Raw genomic sequence first — 12,038 nt, 5'->3', positions numbered from 1 at the left:
TGCTGAATTAGCCTGTTTCAATTATTGTTAGAATGCTCACTGATCTAGAGTTCAAAGAGAATTCCGGTCCCATTGCAGGACGTTCCTCCACCAGTTTGGAGCGTGGGAGCAGCTGTGACAGAGGCTTATTTTAATTTCAGCTGGCAGCGCTCTGGGTCACTCCAGGATTTGTCTCTAATCACGTACAGCCTGATTCTCCCTCCTGCACCCAGCAACTCTGAACGAATGAGCCAGCGACTTCTGCTTTCCACCACTCCGAGGATGAGCCACTCGCCCTTGCGTCCGAGCGCAGTTCTTCCTGGGAACCACAATTATGAATAAATTGAAAGGTTTTGGTGATAAGACCACCTGGAAACAAAGGTTTTAAAGCACTAGCCTCAGTGACAAAGTTTTCTAATGTTGCTGCTTTAGATGTAATTGAATTATTATGAAAGGATTAAGAAAATCCTGTGAGAACGATCTGACTGCCACGACTTCTCCTCCTACCAATGGAAATATATACACCATCATGCCGGGAAATAATTGTCACAAATAAAGGTAGTGCAGACTGAAGGATGCTTGACTTTACTAGTTCAAGAGTTTAAGGAAATTTCTCCATTAAGGACTTGTTTTCACTTACTTCAGTGTTACACAAGGCCTATCAATTAACAAAAGTCTTTCCAAACTTTCGGGTAACTATGGATTTCTGTTTCATAGTGGTAAATCTCACACAAAATTTCCCTCTACCTCTGCAGCTCCCACGGATGGGAATGACTGACTGGTTTCCAAGGTAGCTTTGGAGCAAAGTATTGGCGCAGTTTGAATCATCTGCCTTTCATGTGGTGTAAAAATTGCAGAAGGGCATGTCTCTATATAATGCCTGTAGGATGCCTATATCCTATGTGTGTGATGCCATAGACGCTAGGTATTCTGCATCTAAAAACTCACTTGACGTTGACCACGTTATTTCATAAAATTAGAGGGATGAAGACACAAGATTATATCACCAAAGTGACACAGAGACTTATAGAAAAACCATAAATCCTGGCTCTACAGTCTGCGCACTCCTCACTCGAGGAGCTTTTCCCTGGTTTTGGGCGCCAGCGCTCTGGGGGTAGCTGGGCACTAACACCCTCTACCTCACCGGCTGAAATCCAGCATCGTGTACGAGCGCTGCTGATGAAGCAAATGGTAAGTGAAAAACATCCTGAACGTGATTTTTTCTCTCTAAGGAACAATCTGACACGTCCCAAAGACATCACAGATTTGCAAAGATCAGACGTCACCACTTCCACCCTGTGCTCCCAGTGCTTGTTGGCTCCTGGGATGACTTCCGACCAGTTGCAGATGTCGACAACGGCCTCAAGCTTCCAGCTGATACGTGTCAGAGTGCGTATGGAAAAGGTCAACTGACTTCTGCCTGAGGAGCGTGCTGGGGCGAGCAGCTCCTAAACACTGCTGCCGTACTGGTGTCTCGCCGATGACGCATCCTGCACTTTCAGGTCTCTTCCAACCCAAACCATTCTGTGACTCTATGACAGAAAACGATCTCTGTGTCTTTACCCATCCAGAACTGGTCTTTGTTTCCAAGCAGCATTTGCAATGTATCTATATCTGTGCTATAGCTGTTTCTATATAAAATTTACGTTCTGGAGCCAGGCTACTTACATTATTTTGGCTCAGTTAGGCCTCCAAGGCAGGATTTCCATTATTATGGAGATGAACTGCCTTTAATGACTGCAATAATACAATTGTACCCCAGGGCAGAATTTCTAATAACACAATTGCACAGTTCTCAGCCACCAGTAAGAGATACCTTCAGGGCATGTTACTCATTAGGGGTGCAGAACACACTACCTTAGCCTCCAGAGAAGAATATGAAACCTAAAACAATAATATTCTTTTTTCCCATGGTAGTCTCTGGACAAACACTGAACATCACACTTAATGTTCCCTCCTGAGCTGCAGCAGCATCCAGAGCAAGAGTCTCAGCAGCAAAATGTGATGGAGAACTACTTCTGGCTCCAGTAAGGAGTCCCAAACATTACACTCCATCTGAAAAGTCACACAAGCCCCAGGAGAAACGCTCAGGTGATTGCCATGGTAGCCGTCAGGCTGTGCATCAGAATTCAAAGCAAGGAGTGACACACTAACGTTGCTTTTACCTCCACCTGGAATTGGAAGGACCATCTATATTGATTAACCTTCACACGATCAAGTTCAGTTTAGAGAAACATCCAGATGTTCAGGTGCCTCTGAAACCCAAAGGACTCTCTAACATCAGTTTAACCAGAAATTTCATTTAAGTTTCTTCTCCCACGCCTGTCTAAAAGTTCTGCTCTCTGTCCTAGATGAAGAGATTTCAGCAACAGCTTTTCTTGGCATCTTTCTTCCTATATTTCAACAGATCTTTTCAACAGCCAAGCAAGTTCTTGTTTGAAGCCCACACGTAAGTGTGGGTGTAAGGGAGGTACTAGGACTAGGCTCCAGTCAATGCTGCTGTCCCTTGGGATGGCAGAAAGAAAGTTTCAGCAGCTGAAGAAACCAAAGCGACATTAAGCAGAGAACCAGGCACCTGGCCTCTCCTCCCCATGAAGTCAGACAGAGCTGATGAACAATGCCACGAGCCTACAAAACAATATAATTTCTGCAGGTACAGACAGCAAGGACGGCGCGGCTAATGAAGGCGATGGCGAGGATTCAACACCCTCGTCCCCACGGGAGACACAACAAACTGCGCAGAAGGACTAAACCGGCCCTACTGCCAAGTCAACGGAGCGGTGTTCATTAAGACATTTTTGCCAGATAGGCCCCTCCGGACGATCTGGCTGGTGGAAAAACCCTTGGGCTGAAGCAGCGGAAAATTTCACACCTGCTTGGGCACATTTCACGTCTGGTTTGCCATCCAGGGCTCAGTGCCCGGGTGGGAGGTTCCTGGCTCTGGCACGGAGTGAGAAGGAGGCGGCAGCGAGCCCGCCACTGCCTTGGGCACCGACACCTCAGCCTGGCTGCTGTCGGTGTTGGAGCTCAACACCGGTCAGGGAAATGTTGTAGGAACAGCCTTACACCACTGACACAGACATGTCACAGGTGGGAACTCCCTCACGTCTACCATGGAGTGACCTTAGGTGACAGAGTCTCACTGAGGGGGAATAATAGTGTCCCCTTTTCCCAGCTGCCTTTTGCAAAGCTTTGAAGAAGCCTGCTCTCTTCCTCTACTAACCTTCGCAGAAACCAGCTGAGACATCTACTGCCAGCTCAAGTAACCAGCTCAACAGTTATTTGGAAGGAAACATGCCGGCAACTGGAGCTACCACCTCCGATTGTGGTACCAGTGCATGAGTCACGTTCCCTTGGGAAATCAGGATCCAGGGATTTCTGCTGTATTACAGCATCCAACCTTTAGGCAAGTTTGCAGGTGAGAGAGTAGTGCTAAAAAACCCCACAAAATCACTTTGCTTTCAGCATTGCTTTCAGCAGTGACCGAGCAAGAAACACATTGATCATTCCTTTTGCTTTTTTTTCCCTCTTTTTTCCTTTTTCCTTTCCTTCCTTCTCCTTCTCCTCTGTCCTTCTCCTTCTTCCGTCTCCTCTCCCTCTCCCCTTTCCCTTTTCCCTGTCCCTGCTCAAATAAAAGAACGCTTCCTCTCTCACTGACTCCTCAGCTAAAATAAGGAGAAAGAACCGTGCCCTGCCCAGAGCAGTATCAGAGAAATCAGCACATTTCAGCCATACGTTGTGACAGTGAGGACGGGGAGACGGATGGGACCTCATGGGGCTGACACTCCAAAACTTCCAGGATTTAATGCTTCCCATTCTTTTACACAATCTTCACTTGAAGACCAAGTTAGTTTTAAAAATCGATATACCTTGATCTATTTTAACGGTGACCTCGCACTGCTTTGTACCCCGGCTGCTAGAGGAAGCTCTGAGTAATTGATCACCCACCTCTTTTTATCCTAAGAGGTGAAGTCTAACGGTCTATAGACAATAGCTCTGTAAAGACCAGATAACAGGAGCTAAATAAGTGAGAAATGGGCTGTTCATTATTTTACTCACCCGGCTCTAAATGAACTATAGTTTTTCACATCCTCCTATACATCTCCATAGTGTACACTACAGGGCAGGCAGGTTCAATGGAGCAAGACTAGATTTCCCAGGACAAAAGAACAGCTCTAACAGGGTACAACTTTAAAAAATAACAATTTCTTGTGATTTCTTGGATTCTTTGATCTTTACTAATAGGATAGATTTTTTTCCCATCAATACTAGTGGCGCATCATAATTTTGGAAGACTGTCAACTCCAGCCTTCCGGGTCCTGCTCTCAGGACAGGTAACACAACCAGACCTGTACGCAGTCAACAAGAAATCACTGCAAAAGTAGGCTCCTATCTCCTACTAAAGCTCTCCTGAATTTAAAAAAAGAAAAAAAAAGAAAAAGAAAAAAACCCCCTACTTGGCCGGCCTGAAAAAGCTGTCTCCAAGCCAGGCGTTAGGACTGCCAAATTAATTACTGACCCCAAATAATTCCTGTTTGTGGGACATTGAGTAATGTACCAGAGCAGTGTAATTTGCAGTGGAGGGTTTTATCTCCTGAGAGATTTTTTGAAAAACAATGGCTATTGCGAGCAAAGCAGAGGGAAAATATTTGCTTTTTTAGAATGTATCTTTATCAGCTCCTTGGCAGGGATGCTTTAATAGTACACAGAGACTTGGATGAACACAATGAGAATAGAAACCTCACCCCAAGCTCTTTGAGACTGAACACTAGCTGTTTTCACATGTATTTGCAAGTCAATTTTGGGAGGTTATTAATGACAAATTTAGCTTTCATTGCTGAAAGCCCCTGGGTTGCAGCAAGGCAGTGAAAGAAGTGGTTACTTTAAGATATTACCTCTCATTTTCTCTTAGGATGTCTTTTCCTTTCTTCCAAGAATAAGTAGGTCTGGGGGAAGCTTTCGGCTTACACTCAATGATTACTTCGCCACCCACTTTAACGAGAGTTAACTTTTTCAAGAGCGTTTTGGAAAAGTCTGGGCCGACGGCTGAAAGAAAAAACAAAACCAAACACAACACACAAAACCAACAGGTCAGAATTCCCTTTGGAAAAAACCCAGAAGCCAGGCTGTTTTGAACACAACGCTATTCCAGAGCTGTTTCTCACCTGCAATCCCTAAACGATCTGACTTTACGAACCCCGTACGGAGGGGGCAAGCAGACACCTGAGTGCTTCAGCTCTTTATGTGTTTAGAAAAGCAGGTTCAGCTACAAAGCTCAGCAGCCAGTTGCCTCGGCAGGCAGCAGAAACCCAGCGTCAAGCACACCTTACTCGGGGCAGCATCCCTAAGAACCACGCGCACACAAACTGTATAATGCAATTTCTTGGTTTGTGCCGTAACGGCACGATCATCACTTTAGAAACGTTGCTGTGTGCAGAGCAACAGCACGCAGCAAAACTGCCACAAAATCAGAACCCATATAATGAGCCAGAAATGTTAATCCTTCCAGAAAAGTTGACATTTTTATGCTTTGCACTCGTAACTGTTGGATTAACGGGGTCTTTTATTTTAATGCTGTAAAGGTGGGAGACCTTGAGGCTGCCAGGTCCTGAACCAAGTCAAACAAGGCACCAGGGTACAAAGGTCCTCTTGAATCAGCTTTTTTTTTTTTTAAGTCCCTCCGGGGCACACTCTTCTATTTTGTGAAAAACAGTCAGATGTTCATTGAAGCAACCACCAAAGCCCTGCAGACAGTCTGCAGCCTGGCAGTAAGGCAGAGCAGGGAGGGAGGAGATGGTTTGGCTTCTGATTCCTGCCTCAAAGGATTTTTAATGATTTATTTGATGGGACCCGACGACAGGCAGAGCTTTGAGGTGGCTGCCTCGTAGACTGGCTCTGGTAGCGAACTCCCCAAAGACAACCAGAAGGTTTTATTCACATTCGAGCAGGACTACTAGATTTTTTTTGATACAGAAAGCTCATAGCAAAGAGGTGAGGCAGCTTAAGGGTTTTATGAAAAACTCTTGCCCTGCTTGCCAAGTCTTTGCTGACAGGAGCTTGCTTTCTGGCAGATCAGTGACAGCAAACTCTGCCCAGTCCATCCCAGTTTTCTCCATCCTCTTTGCTCACTGCGTGCCTGCACCCTGCGCCTCCTGCATCCCCCTCGCGTCCTGCGAGCTCGCAGCATTTTCCTTGACTGACTTTTTTCCTTGACTGACTCTGGAGCATTTTCCTTGACTTGACTCTCCCTGGGAGGTGAGTTTAGATCGCCTGGACACGTCGCATCTGCTTGATGCTCCACAAAACGATCTGCAGCTCACCTTTAGCAGTCGGGCAATAAAAGCCCGTCCCGTGCTGCAGAAAGCGAAGCTGTTTGTCTTAGGGCATCTCGCCTGCCTCAAATCTTTTGGATATCACTCTTGCCGCAAAAAGAGTCAAATAAAACATAATCCTACGCTGACAACGGGATGGGCTTTGTGATCAAATAGATCTCGTCTTCCACTCTGATGAGTCGGAGTTCACTAATCTTCGAGCTGTCTTGTCTCCATTTCCAGTCCCAGACAGCTGACTTGATTTTAGCAATGACACGTATGTTATTAAAGACTATAAAAGAGCCATCTGAAAACCAGCACTGGCTGTGGAAAACATTCCAAAATTAAAGGAGGCATCCTGAGGACAACTTCCCACCGATGTGCTCAGGACCAGATGGATCATTATTTATATCATATTATCATCATTAACACATTATCACTTCTGGAAATAATTTGTCAAGAGACTGTCCAAGATTTAGGCGCAAAATAGATTTTTATTTTTTTTTAATAATCCTGTTATTTCCATCCCTGTAATCAACAGTTGAGACTGGGATTTTTGCAAATAATTTGCTACTTCCTTCTTGGTCCTACATGAGGGAGGGAACGCGCACTACATGGGATTTATTCTGTGATGTTCAAAACGTTGTTGTCTGATTTTTGGAAAGTCTAGGGTCAGTTCTCAGTGCTAGCATAGACTCCCCATGCTACTCCAGGGTAATGCACACCTTATTTGTAAAATGAGGATTTTAATGACCGTTTTTTCATTCTTGGCGCACCCTTCATTTATTTATTTTTTTTAACATTTAGCCTGAAAATTCTTTAAGGCCATGACTGCATCTTACTAAACATTTTTACAATGCCCAGCACAACAGGATCCTGGTTTTAGCTGAAGACTCCAGTCAAAATAATTGGCAACAATAATAGAGAAGAATCGCTCTGAGAGAAGCTTTGTCAGTAATTTTCCATTTATCTTTTTCACTTAACTTTGCTAGAAGTCTCACTTCCTATTAGTGGTGTTTAATCACTTCAAACGCTTAACTTCAGGACCTTTGAAAAGAACCACTTTTATACTCAGAACGATCTGTTTAAAAACTAATATTTCTCAGTGAGAGCTCAGAATATCGATGCCCTTTCGAAAACTCCAGTGAAAAGGAAAAAAACGCTCTGTTTGTCTTTAAAAATAACGTCAAATTACATCACAGATCCCAAGAAATTAATCTGCAGCATGCCATCCCGATACTTCTCACGGGACACAGAGAAGCCAGGCTGCAAAACCCAGATGAGAAGGCAGCTAAACACGAGTTACCTGGCAGGTTTTTAAGAGCAGCCTCTCCAAGGTCTTTGGTTTTTGTGCAGACCGGAGGTCGTTCCCCCGGGCGCATGGGGAGGCACCCACCCCCAAGGGCTAAGGCTCTGCCTTCTCAGAAAACCTGCCTTCCTCCCAAAGCCTCATTTTTACCAGGGTTTTGAATAGACAGGAAAAGCATCAGCGGGTTTATTTCGATTTCTTTCACGCAGTAACACGTCCAATAAATCTTAGCACTGTGAAGTCTAATTTATTGGGCATTATTGTACTTTTCTTGAACAGCAACAGTGACAATCTTTCAGATTAATTTTTCTTCTATGCAGGCATCTATCACTGCTGATAAAAAATGACTGATAATTGGAAATGCCATGATCAGAAAAGACCTCATGCTTTGTTCTTCAGGATAAAGTGGGGAATGATCCTACTGAACATTTGCTTTGAAAGCAACTAAACCACTATTTTGTACCCACGAATTCTATTTAACCCTTTGAAACTACGTATCTACGCTGACATATGGGTCAAGAGCAACGTTTGTGAATGAGGTACAGACTTGCAGGAGAGTCAAGGCCGACAGGGACCTCTGGACATGGCCCCATCCCACCCCCAGCCATGTCCGGTTGGATGCTGAGTATCTCCAAGCATGGAGATGCCACCGTGTCTCTGAGTAACTTGTTCTAGTCTTCAACCAACCTCAGAGTAAAGATGTTTTTCTTATGTTTAAATGGCATTTCAGTGTGTGCCCATTGCCTCTGTCCTGGCACCGGGCACCACTGAGAAGAGCCTGGCTCTGGAACCCCTCCTCCCTCCCATCAGGGATTTGACCATGTGGATTCACAGGAGCTCCTCCTGATATTAACTGGGACAAACAGAGAAGGTGTACGCAGATCAGGTGGGGCAGAAGTTGTTTTGTCTTGGCGAGGGTTTGGGACAGGAGTGTTGCAATTGCTGTTAGAACGGTGAAAGTCTATTCAGACAGGTGTTTTTTTCAACATTTTCTCAAGAGAGTCAGTCTTTGCAGCCCACAAGCAGGCAGTTACTGTCCAGTATGCTCCAAACTGCAATAATCGAGTTTCTCCATAAACGTTTCTAACCAGCAAGAGGATAAGTGAGCTTGCCAGCTCTCCGTGCTCCGTCACCTGGATGAATACAGGAAGATGGGATGATGTAAAAAAAAAAATAAAAATCTGTTCTCTCTCCGTCTGCTTTTGCAAGTTTTCATTTCATGCCTTAAAAACAACATCTTGTCAAAGATCCTCAGGAGCACTTCTGCTTCAGATGCTGAAACCTGGCAAAACCAGCTTGCGTGAAGGCTTCGCTGGTTTTGGAAGGTTTGCAGAATTTAAGAAAAGTAAACTTACCTATGACGCTCAGTTCTGCACTGGCAAAGATGTTGCCGTGTCTGTTTTCTGCTACGCACTGATACATGCCGGCGTCTGACAGGCTGACGTTTGTTATCGTGAGCGAGCCCTGCTCCAGCTGAACTCTGCCCTGTAGGAAACAGTAAAACAAATAAAAAAAGTAAATAAGGAGATCTCTGCTTGGAATATAAGCCCAGCAGTTGTTATGCTATATTTTATACCAAGATGGACAGAAAAAAGTAGCCATAATGGGAACAATTTGCATTCTCCAATCTATTTGTCTGCCAGCCAAATTTATGTCAGGTTAGATACTAAATGGTAAAACCAATAGAACAGTTGGTAAATGCAATTTAAATTGGAGAACTTTCCCCTGACTTCTCATTGATTTAATATCCAAACCATTTAGATTAATATCCCTTTCGAGTGGATAAACTTGAATCAAAAAGAATGCACTTTTGTTCCACGGCGGCACATCACAGCCAACTGTAAAACATTTTAAACAAGGTATCATGAGTACCAATGGCAATGAGGGCTACTAAGGCTGGCTGGCATCTTAGCTAGCACAGAGCACAATACCTAAAATCCTCTGCAGTTTACTGAAAACAATATAGATGTTAATAATTTAATGATCCTTTACTTCCCATCAGCCACTAATGTGACTCAAGTGCAAGACCATCTGCTAGTGACCAGCGTGAAGCGAGTAAAATTAGCGCGTGGAACAAAAGACCAGGGTATCAGTTGTCAGCCTAAGGATATGGAGCTTGTGTTATCAATTTTAATAAGCACAGCAAAGTGTTCCCTCCCTCCCCAGGAGTTTCGTCATTTGAAAAAAAATAATAGTAATATCAAGAGTTATTGGCCTTCAACTTGGCCGTAGGGTGGAAATTTAACGCTTGTGCAATTTTCGTCAGGGTTCGATCAAACCTGGGCTGCCATATCATAGAATCATAGAATGGCCTAACCTGGAAGGGACCTTAGAGATCATTTTATCCAGCCTCCCTGTCGCCAGGGATGCCACCTCTCGACTAGATCAGGCAACACGTGGGGACCGAACAGGAATGAACTCGTCACCTTAGCGTTGTTAGCGCCATGCTCAACTGACGGAGCTAACCAGCCCCCTCCTTTCACAATGAGTGAAGGGAAAGAAGCGCTGGCTACTACGAAACCAATTCTTTGGTGACTTGTTTTAGCCTGTGGTTATAATGGGGAGGGACAGGTCATGGGACTGAGTGACGACTCTCCAGCAAGAGGCTGGGCAGACGTGGCAGTGGGAGAGGGTGCACATCACCCTTCTTTAGCGTTCGAGCCAAACAGAACCAATTCTGTTCAGTGAGCTGAGAAGTAAATTGATTCTGTTTGGCTCAAACCAGGACATTCAGGCAGCTCTCCATGTCCCTTGCAACGTCCTGGTCACCCGCAGAGGGACACAGTGGGCAGGAGAAGCAGGAAAGACCAGCTACGGACCAGCAAGAAAAAAAAAAGTAACCTAGGGCATCCTTGCTATTCCCATTCCAAAAAGTAACAAACTGAGCAGAGGCGAGAGAGCTGCCGGAGCACAAAAGTGATCGCGGAGCCTCCGATCCCCCTCCCCAGTGGGATGTACCTGGGGCAGCAGCGGGTTTTTTGCCAGCGGTACGAGGGCTTCGGCCGCCCGCTCGCCCGGCACTCCCAGGCGACGGTCTCCTCGATGGCCGCGTGCACGTCGCTGATTTTCTGGATCCAGTTGGGCTGAGCTGCAACACACAAGTGACGAATCAAGGCTTGGGGCTGTGACCGACAGCGAGCTCTCCAGGCGCAACCCAGTGACCGTTTCTTTCTTTACACTGAAGAGTTGGATTTAATAACATGCTTAGTAATTGCTAAAGATTATGTCCCACTCCACTCCGAGTCCAGTCCTGCTTTTTGAAGATGGCATGTGCAAGACCAGAACAGCTTTTCATTCTATTTTGAATGAAAACAATGAAAAAGAGCAGCTTCAGAAATCCTGGTCACCGTACAAAAACAAAGCGACAGTTCACGTGCTGCCCTGGTGGAATAAACAGCACGGTCAGACCCTTGGTCCTTCAGATAAAGACATTTTCTTCTTCAGGATCTATGAGTTAGGCTTCAAAGCTCTAAAATTTATCATCCAAAACTTGTAATTTAGAAACACCTCTGCACTGAAATGAAGGTTATTCCTATACCTCAGGTCCGCGTGGTTACAGGCACCACTTGAGGTCCAAATTCTCTGTCTCTTCTTAGACGAGGGTTCTGTCTACACGCACGGCCATAGGAAGAGCTTCCATGTGTTTGAAAAATCTTTAGACCCAATAATTGTATTAATGACATCGAAAACACCCACGAAGTCCAAAAGCAAATGTCGGGGATACATTTTGGTAGAATTGGTGACAACTGGCACCAGCAGTTTTTGGGCACTTAAGAGATTATATTTTTATTTGTGCTTCACATGTTTTATCTATTTGTTGGGTTGTTTTTTTGTTTTTGTTTTCTTTTTAAATACAGCTTAAGTTTAGCCAGACTCCATATCCAAATCAAATTCCACTAAAAATTGCCATTTTTTTTGGAGAACAGACAAAATCTCTGACATCTTTATGTTACCTTTATAAACCCCATCTGTCCAGACATAGGTACAACACTTTTCAGAAAGTGCCATTAAGAAAGACAGTGAGTTCAGTTTTTTTTTTTTAAAGGTCATTTGCCCTGTTTTGACATAAGAAAAGCTGAGAGAGTTCACAGAAAGATATTACCAGCAGAGGTCTCCAAGAACCTGGTTAATACTTTTTCCCATGCAATCAGATTAAAAAAGAAAAATTAAGATTACTCAAAGACACATAATAACTTTGTACATATCCTTTGCATAGGGATAGGGGCCAGAAATAAGTCTGAAAGGATAAATTCAAAATAATAATCATGTCAAAATGGGAAGTTCAACATACACTTGGTATGCTTACACCTAAAATATCAGTATAATACGGTGTGATGCTGGATACACCCATTCAGAGAGTTGAATGCCTTTTAAAACTGTGTTCAGCCTTCTGTGCTCATGCTTCTCCTGGTGCTTACAGGGCACAGAAGATAGCTGAA

The 12,038-nt window shown here is 44.4% G+C and overlaps 1 protein-coding gene across 1 annotated transcript in view; it reads right to left on the bottom strand.

The window, feature by feature from the left end:
• LOC104273709 (contactin-4-like) overlaps positions 1–12,038 on the bottom strand; it is a gene marked incomplete at its 5' end in the record, with an annotated part of 68,215 nt that overhangs the window by 47,357 nt on the left and 8,820 nt on the right. The window contains 4 exon segments of the mRNA XM_009869118.1: positions 4,875–5,025; positions 8,955–9,084; positions 10,558–10,574; positions 10,577–10,687. Coding sequence (XP_009867420.1) covers positions 4,875–5,025; positions 8,955–9,084; positions 10,558–10,574; positions 10,577–10,687 — 409 coding nt within the window.

Source organism: Apaloderma vittatum, unplaced genomic scaffold, assembly GCF_000703405.1.
Source record: "Apaloderma vittatum isolate BGI_N311 unplaced genomic scaffold, ASM70340v1 scaffold6155, whole genome shotgun sequence".
Classification (NCBI taxonomy): Eukaryota; Metazoa; Chordata; class Aves; order Trogoniformes; family Trogonidae; genus Apaloderma; species Apaloderma vittatum.
The sequence above is the reverse complement of the archived record's forward strand: the minus strand, read 5'-3'. Positions and strand labels throughout refer to the sequence as shown.